General features: G+C 46.2%; 1 protein-coding gene across 2 annotated transcripts in view; it reads right to left on the reverse strand.

Moving 5' to 3' along the window:
- Positions 1–1,475: 1,475 nt before the first annotated feature.
- Positions 1,476–22,571, reverse strand: part of CCDC30 (coiled-coil domain containing 30) — a 37,597-nt gene continuing 16,501 nt past the window's right edge. The window contains exons 8-24 of one of the 2 annotated variants that reach the window (XM_010577175.1): positions 21,512–21,619; positions 20,970–21,076; positions 19,925–20,117; positions 15,300–15,398; positions 14,524–14,649; positions 11,720–11,877; positions 10,461–10,707; positions 8,657–8,830; positions 8,133–8,342; positions 7,304–7,461; positions 6,614–6,761; positions 5,899–6,020; positions 4,658–4,799; positions 3,944–4,080; positions 3,532–3,646; positions 2,563–2,630; positions 1,476–1,851 (exon numbers count right to left, since the gene is read on the reverse strand). In XM_010577175.1, the coding sequence (XP_010575477.1) occupies positions 1,638–1,851; positions 2,563–2,630; positions 3,532–3,646; positions 3,944–4,080; positions 4,658–4,799; positions 5,899–6,020; positions 6,614–6,761; positions 7,304–7,461; positions 8,133–8,342; positions 8,657–8,830; positions 10,461–10,707; positions 11,720–11,877; positions 14,524–14,649; positions 15,300–15,398; positions 19,925–20,117; positions 20,970–21,076; positions 21,512–21,619 (2,526 nt within the window). In that variant the 3' untranslated portion in view covers positions 1,476–1,637. The remainder of the gene's footprint in view (positions 1,852–2,562; positions 2,631–3,531; positions 3,647–3,943; positions 4,081–4,657; positions 4,800–5,898; positions 6,021–6,613; positions 6,762–7,303; positions 7,462–8,132; positions 8,343–8,656; positions 8,831–10,460; positions 10,708–11,719; positions 11,878–14,523; positions 14,650–15,299; positions 15,399–19,924; positions 20,118–20,969; positions 21,077–21,511; positions 21,620–22,571) is intronic. The other variant, XM_010577174.1, reaches the window with a different exon arrangement.

Genomic DNA, 22,571 nt, shown 5'->3' on the forward strand with positions numbered 1-22,571 from the left:
CTGCAACCACAGCTCATGTCAGAGGGGCTGCAGGGACCACCTCTAGCCCCTCAGGCACCCTGCCAGGCTTCACCCTACAAGGGGAAGGGGGCATTTTGGGAGGCTTCCCCCATCCATCCACTGCCCTCTTCACAGGGAGACCCAAAGAGTCATGGACAACCACCGTTGAACCTCACCTGAGCAGACGCAAACACGGTGCCAGAGAAACAAGATTAGAAGACTTGAAGGTTGAAAAAAGTCAAGTTGAAAATAAAAAAAAAACACTCTCAAAGATAATTTAAGTTTCAGGAGTCCTTGCTCAAAAGTTGCACAAGCAGAGAACCTCTAGATGAAGAGGACCACACGCCTTGGAAAAAGATTGCTTGAAATTGTTTTGAGATGGGTATGAAAAGTAGCCTGAGTGGAGAGCAAGACAACAAATTCCAAGCAAATATCTTTAACACTGGATCTCAGCACAGATACAAAAGAGCATGGCAGATTGGAAAACAGTTTTTCTTGGAACTGCAGTTGAAGCCAAGTAGGCTTTGTATAAACCTCACCTGATGTGTGCTCAGATCCTCTTCATTCTCCTGAGAGATTCTCTGCTCCCTCACTTGCTCTCTTCCTGTTGGGGACCACTGTTATCCCCACTGTGGCCCCCTGTGCCAGTTCAGGTCCTCTCTGTCCCCCTCCAGGCACACTTGGATGGCCTCCAGGCCGATTCATTACTTTTCAGGACTTCTCCCATTCCTCCTCCAAGCACTCAGATTTCCTCAGTTCCCCCTCATGCAAACTGTGATTCCTCCCATGTCCTCGTGAGTATGCACAGATCTTCCATTCCCACGCACGTGCGTTCAGATCCCTTCTCTTCACCACAGCTCACACTCTGATCCTTTCTGCTTCCCTCTTTGCATACACAGATTCCCCTCTACACCCCTGTTCTGCATGATCTGATGCCTTCCACTCCCACCCAAGCATCCTCCTAGACCCTCCATCGCTGTCCATGAGCATTCACAAGATCTACCCTCTTTCCTTCTCTGGATGTTCAGATCCCCTCCTTTCTCCTGCTCCTATTCCATTTCCCTCGTCCCCTCCATCTCCATCTGCCTTCTGGTCCCTTTACCCATCATCCTCATTCTCAGAGCCCCTCCTTTTCTCCCCATCTTCTTTCTCTACACGTTGTCATCCCCTCCCTCAGTACTCAGATACCCTCCGTTCCCCTCCACAGGCTTGCACGAAGCAAAATGGAAGGGGTAAGAGCATGCAAAAAGGGGAACGACTGGCATCTGAGCACAGATTGAGAGGAATAGAGAAAAAGTGGGCACACGGTGGAAGAGAACACTTCTCCGAGTTTTATTTACAAAGCTTGTAGTTTTGGACTGGACAAGGAATTGGGGGTCAGGGGAAGATATGCTTCACCCCACCCCTCTTCCATTTTACTGAGTTTATCTACAAATTCCAGCCTCCAGGTGCATCTGGGATCACACACACACACATTTATGGTTGGGTAAGTTGAAAAAAAGCTGTTGAATAATTTAGTTTAGAAATCACCAGGTCAGTCCATTTGGCAATTCTCCCCCTGCAGTCCTTGTCATCCCACAGCAACAGGAGCCCAAACCTTGCAGTCCAGCTAGTATTTTACAAACATCTCCCCCCACTTAGAAGTTCTCGGAGCTGATGCTCTGACTCTCCTCCTGCAGCTGGGAGGCTGTGGTGTCTCCAGGCGAAGCTACATTTAAATACCCGATCTCAGAAGGTTGAGAGGGGGATAAGCAAAAGGATGAGTCTTGGCTTTCAGCTTCTCCTTCATGCTTCGTGTCTTGTGTGGTCTTCAGGGTGCTGAGAGAGTCTGGTGGTTCTCGTGATGGGAAGCTGAAAACAGATTTCCTCTCTTAAGTCATTCTGCAAACTCTATCTGACCCTCCACCACCTGCACAGCCCCAATGTTCCTCCCAACATCTCTGTGAGGCAGCGCAGGACAATGGTCAATGCCTTTCACTGGGACTAAGGCTTCAATGCTCTTCCTCCAGCCAAGCAGCTGATGGCCCTCATCTACGCCAGAACCTACTCAGACTGTCTGTCACACTCCATAGCACCCAAAGTCTGTAACCAAGCCTGCTGCGCTGGGTCTCCAGCAAGCAGAGACCAGAGTTGCAGAGTCTCTCTGCCTTCCCCTTGCCTGTTTTGGCACAGATTGTGGTGCTCCTGGCTATACCAGTGGAGAAATAGCTCAAGCTCCCTCCTGTCCCATAGCCTGGGATGTGGGTCATACAGCTCTGGGCAGCAGTGGTTCTCTAAGCCTCATAGCGTCTTTTGGAAAGACACTCCTCCAAAACCACTGGACACCAAGCCAATTTGTAAATCCCAGTGTTCCCTGACATATTTTGATAATTTTACTTCTCCACCCCATTAGTTTCAGAGTCTTTTTAATACCATTTTCCCTATAATTTGACCAAAAAACCCCAACCCCCCAAAAGAGACCCTTGGAGGTGAAAGCACAGGGTGGAGCAGCCAAAAAGCTCAACTTCTCCCTCACCACATGCACAGAGGCGTTCCCTGCCTCCTTCTTTTACCCCACAGTACCTGGTACGGGGAGATGGCAACACCTTACTCTGTAGTTGGCGGTCAGAGAAGTTAACACTCTTCGAGTCCTGAAAGGAGGAACAGAGACTTTCAAAGGAGGAGGTGCATGTCAGACCCTGAATTTCAACATACAGTCTTGGTCTTCAAAGTGCCCCCAGCTCCACTGACAGTTCTCCCCATGAACTCCAGCCCCACAGAAGTACTAATCATAGATTTGTCCTTTGGGTCTGAATTTAAACTAAAAAAAAATAAAAATAAAAAACAACAACAACAACCAAAAAAACCAAACCAAAAACCCTAACTAGCCCAGGTAAAACAAACAGAAAGAAATAAAACACAGTGGAACACACAAACAGCTCTTTCTGCCAGGCCCTAAACAGCGCTTTCATCCTTAACAGCTCATTTCCAACCAAAATGGGTTCCCTCCAAATTTCAAAATGTACCAATAAACTTCCAAATCCACCTGTTTTCTTTGAAGAGTTGTTGAAACACAATCTTTTACTTTCCTGGATTTTTTTCCATTTCTCCCCACAAAGTTCATCCTTAACTTGGTCAATCCAAAACTGAATTTTTAGGTAAGGCATGTCTTCATTCAGTTCAATTTAGTCTGGGTTATTTCTCCTAATTTTAAAGCTAACTCTAAAACTGAGGTCTTTTAACAACTCTAAATCTGCAAAAGAGCCAAAGTGAAATTTCTGTCCTTGTGAAAAAGGCTCTCATCATGCAGCAGCGCGGGGGTGAAGCGATATGGCCAGTGCATTGAGCTTTCACCTGCCCACAAAGTCCCTCCTCACTGACAAAGCCATTGCAATCTACTTTGTGTTTGGTGTCCCCTTCCATCCCAACCAAAGGATCGATTCAGCTCTTCTCCAGCACCCTCAGCTGCAGGTAGAAACACCAACCCACACTCACAGAAGACATCAGCTCCTGCAACCCATCTGCTGAGACCAAGCCCTCTCAGAGTCTCACCTCCACGTTGGGAGCATGGATGCTCCTTGGCGCGCGTTGTAAGGTGGGCACGTGACCAGAGAGCTGGAGTTTGCTCTCGTGCAGCCGCACATTCTCCTCGTCCAGGATCTTCACTCTGAGCACGTCACACATACAAGGCACAAGTTATTTTCCTTCCAGCACGCTACATTTTCAAAGGGGCATTTTCTTTTTCAAACTCAGACCCTTTGGCCTCCACAGCGTTCAGCTGTATGCCAAGGGCTTTGCTGGGGAAAGGGGCTGATTACATCCCACAGCAATTAAAAGCCACAGCACTAATGACTGGGGCGTAGTTCAGGCTTTCCTCTGGATTTCTTAAGAGAAACAGGCATAAAACCAGAGAAGCACTGGGAAGAGGCAGGGTCCCAGTGTATGACCATCATTATGTGCCTACCTGCTCTGCAGGGTGGCAATTGTAGACCGGTTGTTCCAAGGGGTCTCCTCTTGGTCAGTTATCTTCTGGAGGAGCCGTCTTCTTTCCTGGAGTAATTTCTCATTCTCAGCTGTGATCTGTGCAATCAGCACCTTCCCCTGAGCAGTGTTACAGAAGGAAAGAAGAACCAGCAATTACGCTTCACTCTTCTCTGTCCTCTGTAAACCTTAGAGAGTTTTACCAAAGCAGTCACCATCAAGCATTAACTCCTAGAAGTGATATGCTATTTGATGTAACATACCCCAAAAAGAGGCTTTTGAGTCACTTCCCAGCAGTAATATTTCTGAGGCAAATGAAGATGGAGCTTAGGTAGTTTCTGAAGGGGATTTGAGGACACAGGTTCACCCGAGGGCAAACTTAAGCCAGGAATCTCCTTTTGGCTTTTTGTTCCTACAAGGACAGGCTGAAGCCCCTTGGCACTGCCAGCTGTTTCCCAGGGCAGTGTCAGTCCTGCACACAGAGCGGGAGCAGCACATCAGGCAGAGCTCTCCATGCTCTGACTGCCTGGCTGTTTAACAGTGCAATCCCATTGCATGCAAACCAGCTGTTCCTAAACCTCATTTCCTTTTTTCCTAAACTGCATTTCTATTTGGAAAAAGGAACACTCCTGCAGACACACTGTAGCCTACTCCCCTGCCTTCCCTTGCGGGAGAAACCCTTGGTGTCTTCTCTCACCTTTTCCACTTGGAGCTTTGACTCGCTGAGCTCATTTTCAAGCTGCTTAATTCTGCTGTCCCTTTGTTTCACCTCATGGATAAAGGTCTCCTTGGCTCTGCGGATCTTGTCTTTGTGGCGGAGCTGCATTTCGTTATATTTCCTTAGGAGGCAGAGAGACAAGCATCAGGCTGTGAAATGCTTTTGTGTTCTGGGTCAAGAGCAAGGCAGAGGTGTCCTGTATTTATTCAGGCTCTTCAAACCCTGAACTGGGGGCCTCAGCCACCTACCCAACTCCTTTTGGCTGTGCAGCTAAAGGCAGAATGAGTACACTGACTTTCTAGACAATGTCTTTTCACGGATCAGTTTGGGGTTTTTTTTGTTGCAAAGGTTATATTGTTAAGTGTCAACCGAATGGAAATTGATTGAGGGAAAAGGACCCAAAGTATCCCCAAAACTGACTCCCATCTTTACAAATCCTTGTGCTCGTCCCTCTCAGCTCTTTATACCAAACAGGATTATAATATCACCAAAATTGGAAGTAACAGGGAAAGGGTAAGTTGTTTATTTGGGTGGGAATGTGGGTGGTTAAGGACAAGTACTTGTGTATGGGGGGGAAAAGGCTGAAAAAAAGAATTCTAAACAGCAAGGGTCAGGCAAACAGGTTGCAGAAAGAGCTACTTCAGTGGGAGCTTCTTAGAGCTTCGACACTGAGGTTAAATATTTGTCTCTACTGAGACTTGTGATTGTTGCTTTTCCCTCAAACTTGTCCCATTTAGGCAGCGTTCTTGTTTATTTTTATCCAGTTGGGTGAGAAGGGAAAATAATGTCAAAAAAAAGAGAAATCTCTACTGTATAACAGATTATTTGCCCACGTTTGCTCAAAACTCATGACAAAAAGGCTACTATGCTTAAAAATTAGATCAAAAGTGCTCTGGGGAGAAACGAGCAGCTCCATGGAGCATCTCTGCCAACGCCAGACCCTAAACAGCAGCACCTTCAGCCCTCCCTAGGCACCCCCTCATTTTCTGCACTGCCTTCAGCTGCCAAAGAGAACATGACAGCAGACACGCAATACATAACATAATTGAATGCAGGGGTGTCAGGTTAAGGCAGATCTCTCAGTGCTAAATGCCTTGAACAGGAGAGACAAGAAAGGCTACAGAACAGTCAAATCCAGTGTCGCTGCCAGGCATGTAAAGGGCAATTCTTGGGTAGTTTTTTGTGTCTGCACATCCCCTGCCTGCTGCTGCAGTCATTACCTGACATACAGATCCTTCTGGTTCAGGAGACGGACTCCTTCCTCATACAGGGCTTTGTTTTCCTCCTTCAGCAGTGAAAGTTGCTCTGAAAGCTTCTGGTTCTCCTTCTGACACTGGAGCTGCTGGAAAACATCTAATTTTTATTTGTGTGTGTGTCCTCAGCTGTAGGGGCCCCCTTGCCTCCTTTCAGTCTGGTCTCCAAAGCTTCTCTGTCATAAATCCTAGTGGTTCCCACTACAGATAATATCCATCCATTCTGCCCCCCAAGGCCACTGCGTCCTCCCCTTAAAGAAGGGGGAGTGTGGATTTCTGTGCTGCTGGGGGGGCTGTAGGCTTCAACAGGGCAGAGAGAGGTAATACTCCCAGGCAGCAGACTCTGCCAAAATTTTCCTGCAAAAATCTCCATGCTCTGCAAGAAAGGGGAAGGGAAAGGGGAAGAAGCCATCAAGTCCTCCTTCTGTGCCCTCAGAGCTGCATCCCCAGGAAACCTATGTGAATAGGATGGTGATTTTCCTCCAGCTTCTGTTTAAATCAGTGGGATCTGCAAGGGCTCAGCACCTGGCTGGATTTGACCCTATTTCAGCAGTTCCCAGGTACAGATTTCACACTGGGATGGTCCCATTTCCCTCTAGAGCTCAGTGGCCTGATCTGGAGTCAGCCACCAGCACAGCATCCCCTTGGGTGATGAGGAGGACCCATCCATGCTGCAGCTCACCTCGCTTGAATCAGTTTTCCTCTCATCTTCTAGGACATGCAGAGTCTTGGCCTGCAGCTCCACGTGCATCTTGGCCAGCGACGCCTCCGTCTCCCTCGAATGCCGGAGCTGCTGCCGCAGCTCCTCCACCTGCTGTTCCAGAAGCTTCCTAAAAGCATGTTGGTGTGACAATGAGACACTCACGTGGAGGCCAGCCCTTGATGTACCACCATGAATTCAAGGCTGGCTGTGATCTAAAAAGAACATCACACTGCTCTGCACCTGCCCTGGGCAACACTGAGGGTAGAAAGAAATCAGTATATCCTGGTTGTCCCCATGTCCCAGTGGCACATGAAAAGGTACATGGCATATCTGGGATCATCAATCCCAGCTGCACAAGAAAGGGGACTACTGGCATCTAGAGGGTAAACCAAATCACTGGGCTGGCAGGAGGGGCCACGCACCTTCCGAGGCAGCTGAAGTCTCCAAAAATCTTTTAAATCATAAAGAGGGGATCCTGTGAAGCTCTGCCAGGGACACTGGCAGGTCAAAAGGAGAGAGAAAATGTAAAACCAGTGGTACAGTGACTCCCTGAGCCCACCTAGGGCCAGCCACTGAGCTGCAGGAGGTAGCTGCAGGCTGGCACAGCAGCATTTGCTGGCACACACCTCCCCTCTGCACACAGCACAGGCCTTATCCAGCTCTGGGTACCTTTTCAGCTGCTCTTCATGAAGTTCTTGCTGCACACGAGCTTCATTTTCTCGGGCTTCCTTCAATTCCTCCTCCAGGAGTTTCTTGTCTGAAACACGGGCCTCTGCCAGCAGGAGCTGGTGGTGTGAATCTTTTAGCTTTTGCTGGAGTTTTGAAATCTTGGATTAAAATTGGACACGGATTAAACTTTCTGAATTTACAGGCCAGTATCCGAATCCAAGGGATTCGGATCCCTTTGATCGCTTAGTATCTGAATCATGGGAATGAAAGATTTGCTTGCTTCTACTCAAAAGTACTTCTGCATGTCTTTGTGTCAAAGTCCTTTAAAAGCAAAACCTTTCCAACAGCTACCAGATTTTGGATCAGACACTATCTCATAAATTAGCAACAATCCTTTTTGCACCTAATTTGATCCTGCACACTTCAAAACCAAATTCAACGATTAGTGCAGAAATAAGGCAGAATCAATGCCATGGAAAACACAAGCTTTTGCAATTTACCAGGTAGCAAACAGCAGCAAATCTCCTCAACAAGAACATGATCTGAGCATTCTGCGCCTGCCAGCCCTACTACCAGTATTTTCAGAGAAATTGAGCTTTAGAGACAGGAGTTGAACCGTCAGATTTGACTTCTATTATCTTGATTATGCTCCCACTAATAACAGACATTTTTCCTAAAATATTTAGCCAAGTGATCTCAAAATGGACTAGAAAAATGGACTTCAGGGAACCAATTCATGAGCTGATAGTGCTTCTTTTTTCTGAACTACAGTTGCACAGAACTGCTAAAATCCTATGTCCTGTTAATTTAGCTCACACTGACGAGTTACCTTTTTTTGTGCTTCACATACTTTGGATTTCTCCTGTGCAAGTTTCTCTTGCAGACTGCTCTGCAGTTTATCAGCCTGGGAGCACTTCAAGAGCTCTTGTTCAAGTTCTTTGACCTTCTGCTGGCTTTTTTCCCACTGTGCTGAGAGAGAGGAGCATGTTTCAGTTGTGTCTGAGAGTTTTGCCCGGGCTTGCTTCAGCTCAGCTTTGACCTGAGTTTCAAAAGAAGAAATCAAGTTTGCACATCAACATATATCACCTGAAATGTCTTGATTAGGAAAGGGGCAACAGGATTACCAGAGAGTGAACAAGAATAAAAGAGAAATGCAGGGAGCGAGTACAGTACGTTTTATTTGGAGGCAGTGCAATTTCCATGGAGCTGAGGAAGAGCACGCTTGAGACCCTAGGTACTGTACAGTCAAACATAAATGAGGTCCAGTCTGTTAAAATCAGCACCTTAGACCTCCCATAGCTTGTAAAATGAGGTGATGCTCTCTTCAAGCAGTGCTCCCTGCTCTGTTCCTACCTTGGTGCATTCCTGTTGGAGCAAGAGATTTTGCTTTTGTAAGTCAACATTCTTCTCCCTTTCGTATCTCAGCTCCCTCTCGGCTGAGCTGCACAAGTTCTGAACTCGACGCAAGTCCTGCCGCAGTTGCTGCATTTTTTCCTCCTGCTGCTGGAATCTCTCATCGGGCAGACTCTGTAGGAACAGCAAAATGACAAAGGTTACATGGAAATTAACTTCAAGGAAAGATAAAGACTAGTAATTAAGAAAGGTAGAAGTATGCCACTAGGATTTAAGGGCATTTAAGTAGCAAGATGGGTAAAGCCAGGCAGCATTTCTTCTGCCCCCACACTACATCCTGCTCCCTACCCTATCCATCCCCTCACAGAAGCCAATACAACTCTTGAGGTCGAGGGAAAAGATGCAATAACCTGGATGAGGGAACAAATCCCTCTTAAAATTAACCTGTCAAACAAAAGCAAAACCATCCAGGTTTTCCTTAACTCTTGTGCCAGAGTCTCACTAAGGCAACTAAGCAGGAGCAGCACATCCAGCTGCAACTCCCAGAGGTAGCAGAAACAAGGGAAGTCCTGGCAGCAGTAAAGGAATGGACACACTGGCACAATGCAACAGCAACCTGGACACCATGAGGTGATCACCAACAGTCTAGGATGGGTTTCAGAAGATAATTGAGCTCTTTGGTTCACCCACTTTCTTGCAAGTGCCCTGTACACAAGACTAAAAGCTCTTCCCATGTTTGGTGTACCAAAATGCTTCTTCCCAGCATCACTTTCAGCCATCTGCATTCCTGCTTTTTGTCTTCATCCTCTGTTCTTGGGACCAGATGAAATCCACTGAACATCAAGCTTCCCTTCTCAGATAAATTCCCAAGCTGGGAAGTCTTGATCCAGCACTGTAGGCAATGTCATTTGTCCTCAAGATCAGTTAGGTTTCATGGGTTTTTTTCCCCCCACCTGCTTCAATTGGGATCCTTTTCAGCATCCCCTCTGCACCTTGTATCTTGCTTTGGTCTGCTCTAACTGTACAGATTTGCTGCTTCTTGGTATCAGCACAACTCTGATCCTCTCCTTTCCACACCCTCTCCTGCCTACAGGTCACCCTGTCCTCTCTTCTGTTCTAAACTCTTGCATATAATCCTTGCTCCCCATCCTTTCTTCCCCTTTTGGCAGGGCTAGCTGCTCTTCCCTTTCTTTTTTTAGATCACACAGTACAAAAGGTCAACAAATTGCATTTAAAACACAGCTAAACATAGTGACAAACAGGGGTCTTGCCTGCCAGCTGGTAAAACAACTAGAGAGAGTAACTGAGCCATGGGCACAGGGCTGCAGCAAAACCCAGCTGCTTGTGAACTGCCACTGCAGGGCAGCAGTTATGGGATGAGTTCAAGCACTGGAGCATAAAAGCAGAAAATCCCAAGGAGGAGCAGGGAAGATGAACAGCTTCTGCCTACAGCAAGAGCATGACCGCTGTGGGAATAGCAAGCCAGCTCTGTCACTCATGCTCCAAAAAGGTGTTGAGAAAGAGCTCCAAAAAGGTTTAAAACATCATTTAATGTATGACTTATTTCTTTCACGTGTACTAAGGGGGCCATTCAGTTTATCCAAGTTCCCGCTATGTCCAAAAACACAACAGAAGGAAGTGATGACATTCATAATTTCCAAATATTTTCCACAAGGAAATCAGTCAGCCTCATCTCCCTGCTGTGTGCTAACACTACAGGACTGGCTTCCAGTCCACTTTAATTAGGTTTTGCCACTAAATTAGTGAAAATAAAGCACGGTGCAGATGGCAAAGCTGCCCATACCTGTTTAACGCTCCCATCTAAACTGCCTGCAGAGCTCTGCAACACGAGAAACCTGTTATCTCTATGCGCCATGCCTTGATTCATCCTCAAAGTCTCTTCAAGCGTGTTGTCACCCTGCTGCCGGGTAGTCAGGGTATCTTGTTTTAACTGGGCAATTTCTTCCAGTAACAACCGTTTTTCTTCATTGCTCTCTTTTAGCTGCTTTTCTAGCTCCTCCCTCTTCTTGTTGCTTTTTAGTAATTCAGAACTTGAAGGAGAAATAGTAAAGGAGAGAGATAACTATACACATCCAAGGAAAACCACCCTCTGAAGGGGAAGAACTTGGAATACAAGAGTCCAATGAAACACTCAAGGCAACGCCCAGTTGTCTCAGGAGGCTCCAAAGGGGATTTAATCCTGGGTCTAGCAGTTCTGGGCAAGGGTCACTCTCCCCTGGACACTGACCCACAAAAAAATATGTGTCCAAAGGGTCAACTCTCAGTCATTCATGAGTAGGTTAACTGCTGGCTAAGGAAGTATTTGCATGGGGCCACATGAGCGGGTCTGCACTCGCAAGCAGCACAGAAGCACTCGCACACCACCTCGCTGTACAGAAGTATGGGCTCAGGTCTCCCAATCAAGCTGTCTCACTTATCTCAATCCAAACTATATGTCCTCATAAGCTAACCTACCTGTCTTATCCTGGTTTTACTTTATCTCAGTACTTAGTCATCCAGGTAATCAAACTGACTGTAACTATAGTGGATTTAATCCAAGCTTTTAGTTACTAATGAGAGCCTGAGCATGGATGCTCCAACTCCAAATTTGTATTGCTCTACTGAAGAAGAGGAGTCAGGAGACCTGTAAGAGCTTTATTTACAACCCTGATGCCTACTGACACCTGCCATCCAAGGACAACTGAAATCCACAGCAGGATGTATATCATCAGCTGCTGGCAGCAGTTAGCCCCAAGGAGCCCAAGACCATGATGGGAGCTTTTTGGGACCATGTTAGTCCAAATACTACCTCACCCCAAGAGAAAAAGCCTCATCCTAAGGACAGCTCTCATTTATGCCATTCAGAAACTAGATCATGATGTCACTAAGGGAAATGCTTATTCACCAAAATCTCTACAGAGAGATGATTACTCGAAAAGGAAGACACAAAGCTGCTGTGCCCATTTTTGCCAGAAGCAGCACTATGGGCATCTTTAAAAGACTAAAAAAATTAGTCAGCAGAGGTAAGGGGCAGAAAGTAGCACAGGCCTCGTTAAGGTTTACCAGAGCAGTTCTTGTTCATCCCTCAAGTTTTTGATCTGTTCTTCCAAAAATACTACTTTAGCCATCTGTTCTTCACACGTCTTTTCATCGGTACATATATCTTCATGTTTCAGCTCCAGTTTGTTAATCTGTTCTCTTTCTTGTAGGAGTTCAGAGACCTGTAAGGTCAGAAAACACCACGACTTTGATTTTCTTTGGTCTCATGGAAACCTTTTGAGCAGTGTAAGGCAATCTGGGGACTTCAAGACATGGCTTGTGATTCTGTAGCTAAATTAGTAGTTCTTCATCCTTGAAGATACAGATGCAAGTTCTTTTTTCTGCATGGGAAGTAGCTGCATGTAAACTATCATCAAATCACATTTCTTTATTTGATTTCATCCTTCTGTTGCCCATCTGTAGTTCTCAAGGCTTTATATCATGTGCCATAACTCTTTACAAAACTAACAACTCTTGGGAAAACAGGACAAGCACAAGGCGCACATTCAGCTGTCTCACACAGAGAGCATCCTCCATCCAAGCCAACCCAAAACAACTGTCTACAAATAGCTGCTCTCCATGTCCAATATTACCTCATGCCTCAACACCAGGCAATGGCAGACCCAAAACCTGAGACATGGAGAGATGCCAAGGAAATAAAAGGGGCAAGAAAGGAAGGCACAAGGAGTGCATAAGGACACAGGAACTCCCAGACTGGATTAGAACCAGAATCTACCAAGACTAATATCTCCTGCTAAGCAGTAGTAAATCCAAATCCTTCAAAGAAAAATGCTTATCTACACTAAGATAAATTTACTTACATTTGAGCAACATACACAGCTTCTGTCTGCATCAGACACCAGAACGGGGATTTCTTTACATTTCTCACTCCTGTATCTAACAAAGCATTATCTTTTTGTAGCTTCTCATGGGATACATTAATGAGAGCCCTGCTTGCTGATGTTCTTTGGAGACTTGGGAAGTATTACAATGGCTCGTAAACTCCAATTTTGAGTCAGGCAATCCCAGTGAGAAAACCACAGCAGTTAGCAGACATAATATACTCCTAACTACAAGCTCAGAAAATGCTTTCTCCTCTCAAATGTCCAAAAACCTCTTAAAAACAAGAAGAGAGTTCCAAACAAATGCAAAGAGCTTTTTGCATAGCATCAGTTCGTAGCACATCATTAAAATTTACAAGAACAAAAATACTATCCAATTTACTCGCCCATTCTATGCGTTAGACATCCTGACAACATTGAACAACCTCAAATCTTGACCTCCGGGTGTGTATCACCCATGAGAACCCAATGATTTCATGCCAAGCTAATTTCCAGCACTGTGTTGGTAAACAATTTGTCTCAACACAGCTGCTCTATCAAAAGGGAATGAACACACTTGTGAAGGCAGGAATCCCACCAAACACATGCAAAGTCCTCTATTTTAGAGACTGTTACAGTCTAATGCAGGCCACTGGATTTCATCTTGTGATCCCTTTCATGGAAGAATAGTCCTCTCCTTAGGCAAAACCACCAGGCAACTGGTGGCTGAATTACAACCAAACTTACAGGAATGTATGATTTTGATTAAAAGGTCCCCAGATTGTGAGTAGATTGAATTATTGGGGTGCAAAGGTTAAAGAGTGACTCTTCTTGTTTTCCCCATCATCCCCCAAATCAGATAATTCCTTTTCATGTGCATATTCGTAGACTGACCCAGCCTCTTGCTAAACCACTCTTCAGCAAGGCGTGGTCTGCATCCCGAGCTTTTACAATGTGAATTTGTTGCTTAACAGCCCTAAAAAAATCCTGTCCTCTAGATGCCACTGTTCCTCCAGTAAGACTCTTGTGTATGTGCAGTTGTGCCAACAGTTCAGGACTTCCACAGTTTCAGGACTCACAGCTGGTTTAAGGCCTCTCAGAATGCTGAAAAATGGGGTTTGTAATAAATGGAACCCCCCCTTTGCCAGCCTCCCTCAGGTCCCCCTTGTCTGCCTGATCCAGGCCACAGATCTGCAGCTCTCCTAAATTTTCAGCCTAATTTTCAGCCCATATTCCTGCCTATGTCTGTACCAGTCCTTGTGCAATTTTGCTGGCATCATACGCTCTCTCTCCTCTATGGCCCAACTGGAAGACAAGAGCACCAGCAACTCTCCCAGCAGATATAAACCTCCAAGAAGTCTATCTAGCAGTGAAATTGCTTCAAGCAAAGTGTACCGAGGTCCTTAGGGCATGTAACAAAAGGCAGCGCTGGGATCCCCACAAGCTGTTCATGTAGACTTCTCTGACTCTTAGGTATTCTGACTTCTTATCACACCATATTCTGGTGAAGAAAGAATACTACTAATATTAAAGGGGACCCATGTTAAACAGCAGTCGTTGCTAACAGGTAACCGTAATGTTGCTCTGCAGGGAGGTCTTGGCTCAAATCTACAAGTACCCTGCCATGTTGTGACACAGAGAGATGACAGTTCATGATCATGAGTCTTATGGTCACAAATAACTCTGCAATAAATACCTAAGTCTGAAAACTTCTACTCTGCCCTCTAGAGAAGGGGGCTTTGGCTACAAAGTTTGAATTACTGTTTTGTTATTAGAATCACTGAAAGGAAAAATAAATTACAGAGTTAGAGACGGTTCCATTAAAGCAGATGGATTTAAAACCATCTGCCAAAGAAGCTTTGAAACTGGCTGGACTAGAGAAATGCATCAAGAGAAGTCAAAGAACACACTTGGGGGGCAACTGGGGCTGTTTTATGGAGTCACAAAAGGCAAGCCTCCTGCAGGGAGTCCCACTGTAGGAGCTATATGTACTTGGCTTCCCAATACCTTCTTCTCAGCCTTCAGATCTTCTCGTAACAGTTCAAGCTCAGATGCAAGTTGCTTTCTCCGTTGTCTCCGCTCTCCCAGCTGACTTCCCAACTTTTCTATTGTTTCCTGACAACTTTCCAGCATCTGAAACAAACAAAATTAAGAGTCACTTCCACAACGACATTTATTCTAGCAAAAGAGAAACAAATTGCAGAAATGTGTCTTCTAGGAAAACAAGGCTAGGGAAAACGGTTCTCAAAAGTTGCCAGCAGGATTCCCATACCTTATACGCAGGGCTGGCTGGACATCTCTGAAGGCCTGGAGCCTCCACCTGACCCAACATACCTTGGGAAGGTCATCTCCCACAAGTAATGAGCTCCGTCTGGCTTAGACAACTGGCAGATCCAACTGGCTGGCAAGGAACAAATCGACCGCAGTCAGCCCCAAACCAGCTGGGAAACAGCCTTGTAAATGTACCTACACGCTACCTAGGTTTCACTAAACCCTATACAAGAGTCAAGCACCTTCACACATGTAAACCCTTCACTCCCACCAGGGAGAGAACAAGCTCCTCAGCTTGCAGTGCTGAAGGCAAGACAATCTCATAAGAGAGACGAGTTATCATGGAGATCATATTGGCATGTTAGCTACTTTCCTCCCAAGATATCCATCTGTCTTGCATGAGCTGATGGGCTACAAATATTCAGAAGATGGTGACAAAGTGCATTCACAGGAGATGCTCATTTGATACATTTCTAAACAAAACAATTTCTTTCCCAAGAAAAACCTCTTACCTCTTGCATCTCTTGTGCTCCAGATGATGCCTGTTCTTCCCCACTCATCTCAGTTTTGTTCTTCTGCACTTCAAGTAACTCTGTTTCTAAACTTGTGATCTTAACATAGACAAACCACAAATTAAAACCAAACCAGTACTCACAACTAGTACTAAATGCACAATTACTACTAAATTGCTCCTTGTGCTGCTATTACAGAATAAGCCCCATGTTTGGAAGCAAGGAGGAGGGGATGTGGACAGCCGCCAGCATGGGCTAGCTCCAGCTCACATCTTTCATCCTGCTGCTTCAAAGGTTGAAGCAGCCATCCAAGGCCAAGTCAAAAAATTAAAGAACCCTACTCCACAAAAGGAGAGAAACAACCCAGACTTATGGTGAAAATTCAAGGCCTCCACAGCTTGTGAGCCTTCTACATGCTGCTCTCCCAACATGGAGGACCCTACGAGACCCTGATTTGTATCACAGGCCATCCTCCTTTCCCATGCTGTTGCAGTACCCACGGCCCAGAAGCTGATCTCATCCAAGCAGATGTTGGACCTGGTCCACCAGGACTTGTCCTGGTCCCTCCACCACTCAAAGGAGGCTGTAACTCCCTCTTGCAAGGCTCTGAGGACTCTCAACTTAAGCCAGCAAAACGCTGACCTCCGTGCTTCTCCTGGCAGGCAAGAGTTTGTCTGGACAAGTGCTCACTCTGCATCTGCACCATCCACTCCCCCCCACCCCAAGGCATGTACCCTTGTGGAGGATCTCGTGGGAATGATTATTAGTCCTGCAGTTTTAAAGGGCTTAAAGGAGCTAGGAGCAGTCCAGCTTCTCCTCCCCGTTACGGTTCCTGCAGACCCTTCTGCAAAATCCGAGTCTCGGCACTCACAACCACTCTGCTCCACTGCCAGCCAGCGCAGCATTCAGCAGCCTTTCCTTTCAGCTCCTTATGCTTGGAAGAAAGTTTGTGCTGGTTTTCTTACTTCTAAACCACCAAGCTGGCCTCCCCAACTGCCTGAGATGGGCTTTCAATGAACAAGGCTGCAGAGTGAGCAGGGACACTGGAAGGAGATGAAGTCCAGATGCAGATGAATTCCAGCTTAATCTGTACACAGCATACCCCATACCCATTCAAGCCCCACTCAATACAGATGAGTGTATGGTGAAGCATCTAAGATGCCTTATGCCTTTCTCACCCTCCTTCCTTTGCACTCATTCGCAGATCATTTTTCATTCATTTCCAATGGGAAGCCAAAGCCGAAAATGTGCCAAGTCTCCGCCAATCCCAGTCCGTTTAAAATTATTACAAAGCAGCACATCAAAACCCAGGAGCTTTGCTTTCACTGCCAGGCTTCAGGCACAAGATGGCTCTCTTGAGGCTCCCAGCAAGGAATAATCTCTAACAGAGGAAAGCTGCTGTGATACTGCTTTCTAAGACAGATGTTGTTACCTAACCTAGGTGTTAAAAGCAAATCGGTGGGGTGAAACACCCAGGCCTCTTGCAGAAGAGCTATAGAGCAATAAACCCCCTTCCTCTTGCGTGACAAGATGATAGTTTGGGGTTCAACATGACTTTGGAGTTCTGGAAGGGCTTTCAAAGGCAAAATACACCTCCCTCCCCACCCCCCAGCCAACTTTTGGTCATGAAGTTGACACCCAGATATGCATTTCCATCATTTTGCTTATTTTTCCTCCAAGCCGCTAACTTTTAACCACTTAAATTGCGCTCATAAGTCTCACGCCAATGGCAGAACAATACTCACATTGTATCCTGGTGTCCTCGTTCCGAGTCAGTGGCCTAATCAGCCAAGATTTTTGTAGGCGTGCCAAACCAGAAAAGACTTCCAAGTCTTTCTCACATGGGGCAGGCTGGCAAACACCCAGCAGCGCTGCTTTCTCCAGGCTCCAGCAGACCTGCCTTCATGCAGTCCTTCCCTCATTACCTCCAAGGCACCCAAAAACCTGTTGGAGATGAAGGGTGCAGCTCTGCAGCCCTTCATGTGAGCAGATGCTGGATCTAACCAAGGGTTAACCCACCTCCTCTTCCACCCTGTAATCTGCCTGTCTCTCCTCCACCGTGTGCCTCATTTCTGCCCCTTTTTCAGCTACAGCAGCTGCCGAGCTCATGCCAGCCAAAATGCCTTGCATCTCCCTGGCTACTTGGCATTCCCTGCTGCGCTCACCCTGCATCCCCCAAAGCGGCGTTCCCAGGGATCTGTTTAAGAACGCACTGAGCGAAAAAGGGATTTCTCCAACTTAAAGTGCATCTTCTTTGATTTGTGGAGGGTTGTGTTTATTTTACTTCAGTGAGAAAGTGGGAAACATTTTAGTGTGTGCTAAACAAACCCCGACTTAAACAAAAGCACAGTCATGGTGGACACACGTTTTGCCATTCCCATCAGAGAGCCTGCCCTTGGCTTCTCAGCTACACACTTAGAAACATGATGTCTGCTGGCATCCTTCATTAAGGTATCTGAACATGCCTTCAGTCTGCTTCACTGTATTTAGAGACTTCTTTCTCACAGCCAGAGGCTACTGACAAGTAATTCATCTTTTCTTCCTTTGAACAATTCATCTTGGAGATGTGTGGCTGCTTCAGCATTCACATGGGATATGCCTTCACACTTGTACTATTTCCTACATCATGTTTTAACACAACAGCAAGCGTATGGACATGTCCAAGCACCGCTTGCTCCTGACTGAAAACCTCTGCGTGCCTTTCCTTCTCACCTCAGAAACCCAAGGTCCTCTAGGGACACTACAGACTGGCCCTGCTGCGTGGCAGTCCAGGACCATGATCACTGCAGAGAGCATCTCAACCTCAGACAGAGGGGAGAGGGCAACTCAGCCCAAGGAAGGAAGAGCTTTTGGCCAAGCTGCAGGGCTTCAGCCAAAGGAAAAGACCTCCTCAGCCAGCCTTTTTGGGGGAGAAGCCCACCTACCCATCTAGCAAGACCAATTTCTGGCTTCCTTTGTTCTCCCTGGTTAGAAATTCTTCAGCTGCCCTGTCTGCAAGGGATCATGTGCCCTGGTAGTGAAGCTGTGCAAATGCTGCAAACAGTACACTCCCTGGGGGCAAGCAGTGACAAACCAGTCTGTAAAGTGCAGGTGCTCCTTACAGAGCGACGTCCAGAGGGATGGAGAGTCCATCCAGTAAAATTGAGGCTAAAGACCACTCTGACAAAGGCAGCATCAGGCTGAGAAGCTTCAGCAATAACTTAATCTTTGCTCAAAACATGGATGGAGATGGGTCTCCAGGTGTTGCAAGAAGACAGATAAACCAGATAATCAACATGGTGCTTCACATCTGCAATTTCCCAGAGGTTCCCTCACATGCGAATGAGCGGAAACAACAAAGACTTTCTATCAACCTCCTAAAGTCAAAGGATGATCTGAATGGTCTTTTCCTATTAACAGGAAAAGATTCAGACTGCCCTGGTTTGGGGGTGCCCAAAATCAAGCAGGACACAGGTTAGGAAGAGACTAGTGAGGTCATATCTTGATCAAGATTGAGCAGAGCTTCTCCAGCTTCTCTTCTTGATCAGCTTATCACAGTTCTTCAGAAAGATGTGTCCAGCCATGCCTGCCCCATTCAACAGCAGATGCTGCAGCAAAAGACAGCAGGTGATGAGGGAAACTCACTGTCCCCCCAGATTCAGGATTTTCAGCAGGGATGTCCCCACACAGTGTAGATCCTGGCCCCCCACACCCAGAAGTGCCTTGGTGTTTGCCACACGGGCTGACAGGTCTCCAAGATGCTGTGCTTGGGGAAAAGCCAGAAGTGCAATCCTTTGTCACCAGCATGCTTAACTGGTGACCTTTCCTGGGATCAAGGAGCATCAGTGTTCCACATTGACCATTCTCATCCGTTGGACAGGTCTGGAGAGGGGTTAGGGATTCAAGTCAAAGCGTGGACTTCTATCATGGGTGCCAGGTTAAGGGACAACTCACGGGCTTCAAGAAAACCTCTTGCCTCTCTTCTGAGCCTCAGGAGGACTTGGGGCTTCCTGGAACTTGCTCTTCAGCAGGAACCACAGGCAGAAGAAACAACCATCCAACATGGAAAAGAAGTTCCTGCAGGAGACCAACGCTGAAGTCCATCAGGAGCACTGATGCCATCTAAGACAGCCTCTCAGGGGAAATCAGAGCTTCTAAGCTACAAAAGCTTCAGAAGAAATAGCTCCAGAGAAAAAAGATGCAACTTGAATTTGAAACTAAAAGGCTTTGCTTCAGCTCAGCCAAGAAACTGAAGGGTGCACAGCCCATACATACAGAAAGGCTGTATGGGAGGAGAGTGTTGCCTGATCTCACTCCTGTGGATGCAGGAGGTACGTTAGCTAGTTAACTCTGCCTGCCCAAGCACCAAGGAGCAGGGACAGGAGCTGGAAAAGACAATGCTGCTGTGACACTGGAGAAATCTGTACCTCCAAGCAAGCATCATTTACTCACTGCTGGAATTTTTTCCTTCTTTTCCCCTTTCTTCTGAAGCTGGCAGGTTTTGCTAGTTGTATTTCTTGTCAAACTAAACAAAGCAGCATGCAGCTTTAGGTCAAACATAATTTTATTTTACTAATCAATATGCAGAGAGAAAAGCAGCTAGAATTAAACAAAACCAAACCATATTTCTTCCATTCCTTACTTACTTTCCGGTGAAGTCCCTCCACCTCACTCTCAAACTGTTCCTTCTCCTGCTTGGTTTGGATCTGTGTCTCTCCCAGAATTGATTCCAGCTCTTCATTGCGCTCAACCAAATCCTCGTGCTCCTGCTTCAGTTTTTGCAGCTTGTGAAGGAGCTGTGAATTCCTGCCCTCGATGTTTTCAATCGCCTCTCGGCACCTACACACCAAAGACCGACATCACCAAGGCTAGAACTGCTATGTAAATGCACTGACACACATCCAAACTGCTTACCACTGGTGAGGAAAAGCCATTGTGTTTTCCACTATGGAATATTTCTGTCCTGCTAATTTTGAGTCTCACATCCAGCATGACCTGTGCCTGCTCTTATTTAGGTGGTGATGCATGGGAATTAGTGGTGACAGGCTCTACACAAGAAATGATGAAGGTCTGGGGAGAAAACTGGTCAGGCATGAGGATGCTAACAGCAGAGAGGCAATGGCAAATTCAACTGCTTGAGGTGGAGAAACAGGCTTGGGCATTTGAAGGGAAAGAGAGTCAGAGGAATGACATGGGATCAGACCCCCTTTCCTCCTTGAACCTGCTAGAAGAGGCACAGCAGCTTCCTGAGCAGGCCACAGGAGAACGAAGCTTTGACTTCCCTTCAAAATCACAGTTTACATATTTAAGTTTGAAAGCCAAGTGTTTTAGTACACCCCTGGACAGCAACCAAATCCAGAGAAATCTTGCCAGCAGCAAAACAGTTTTGAAAACAACACTGTTGTCTGCAGAGAGCCACAAAAGCCCAACCCTATTCTTCTAGGAAAGCCATAAACTGGAGAAAGTGTCAGAAAACAGCCCATGTTCTTGATACCAAAGGCTACAGACCCACTCAGGACTGCATTACCTCCAAACTTCCTGATTTGGGAGCAGAGGAACAAAGGTAGTACCAAAGAGTATTCTAAAGAATCCAATACTTAAATCCACCCTGCAAGACAGAATACCAGCAACCAGAGTGCCAGATAAGCCACTGTGAAAATACAAGAGGTGAAGGATTTCTACACTGCTCACCTTTTATGAAATGTTTCACTACCCTGATATCTGTCTTCTTGATCTGAGCCAGCTTTGCCTGAAACGCAGTCTCCTTCAATCCTCCCTTCATCCATTGTGCCTTGTGTCTCAAGAGAAAAGGAAAAGTTAGCACATAATTAAGAGTGAAATCTTAGCACAGTGTGATTCCAAAGCTACCGGAGTCTCTCATAAATAAACAGGACAACCAGAAAACATAAGCTACATCATCTACATCTATCTGCATTAGATGATCCACTAGCCATAGGAGTAAAACCCACCCAAGACCCATAATAATATGAAGGCACTAGTGGGTATTAGTTTACGCCAAGAGACATGCTCTACACATTAGTGTATTTGTCAGGCCCAGCATAAATCCTACATCACACCTGCACAGGATGCACTCATGCATACATAGAAAGAACACATGCATTTCTGCACTACAGGCCATGCATCTTCATTTATGGCATGGGGCTGAAATGCAGAGGGGGGGCCTGTTTGCTCAATTTGCTTTCTAGAATGGCAAACAAAGCCCTTGAAAATACCTGCAGCGAGGACGCAGCGACTTCTTCAGTCTCGGCTGGCGCAGGCAATGGAAGTCCTTGCTTCTCACTCTTCTGATACTCACAGATCTCCTCTTTGAGCTGTTCAACCTTCAAAAGGAAAACACTTGCTTTTATTTTTGGTGAACATTCATCCTGCTGTCTTAGAGAATTAAAATTCCCCTCAAATTTGCTGTAGATAAACTGCAGATTTATTAATATTAACCACTCAGCTTGAGGGATTGTTTGAAATCATGTGGCTACTCCAGCTGGGTGGCCTCAGACTATTTAGAGAGGTAAAGAGCAATAAAAGGGGGAATGTCACACTGCATTAAAGGGTAAACGATTTTTCTTCATTTACTTCAGTTACTGATCATGCACATGTTGTACCAAACGGGACTGAAGGCAGAGGGCTAGACAGATCACAACCACTACTTCTGAAGACAACTTTTAGTCTTTGCTGTTGTCAATAGGACCAATATAATATTATTATTAGCAGGCAACTGTTCACACCACACAGTCACTTACTCACTCGCACACTCACTCTTGGCTACTGGTTGGAGCAATAGCTGGGAGGCCAACCCCTGCTGTTTACTCAGAAGTGGAGGGTTGTACCGCAGTGGCTTCTGGATGGGTGTTCATGAAGTCCTGCAGACAGTGCTCACCTTCATCAGATGCAGATATAATCCTGTACTCTTCAAGGGTATCCAGCAGCACACGTGGATGCCATCTGAGCCTCACACGGATGATGCTAGGGACCTTGCACAGGTTCAGTGGACCATTAGTGTCCCAGGGTTTTGTTTGTTTGTTGGGGTTTTTTTCAGATTTAACAGCACTGCTAGTCTCTGGAGCTATCAGCCCTTGCAAAGCTTTCACACACCACTGTGATGGGTTGACCCTGGCTGGACACCAGGTGCCCACCAAAGCCGTTCTATCACTCCCCCATCCTCAGCTGGACAGGGGAGAGAAAAATATAACAAAAAGCTTGCGGGTCGAGATAAGGACAGGAGAGATCATTCACTAATTACCATCACGGGCAAAACAGACTCAGCTTAGGGAAAAT

Source organism: Haliaeetus leucocephalus, unplaced genomic scaffold (genome assembly GCF_000737465.1).
Source record: "Haliaeetus leucocephalus isolate CR32 unplaced genomic scaffold, Haliaeetus_leucocephalus-4.0 Scaffold556, whole genome shotgun sequence".
NCBI lineage: Eukaryota > Metazoa > Chordata > Aves > Accipitriformes > Accipitridae > Haliaeetus > Haliaeetus leucocephalus.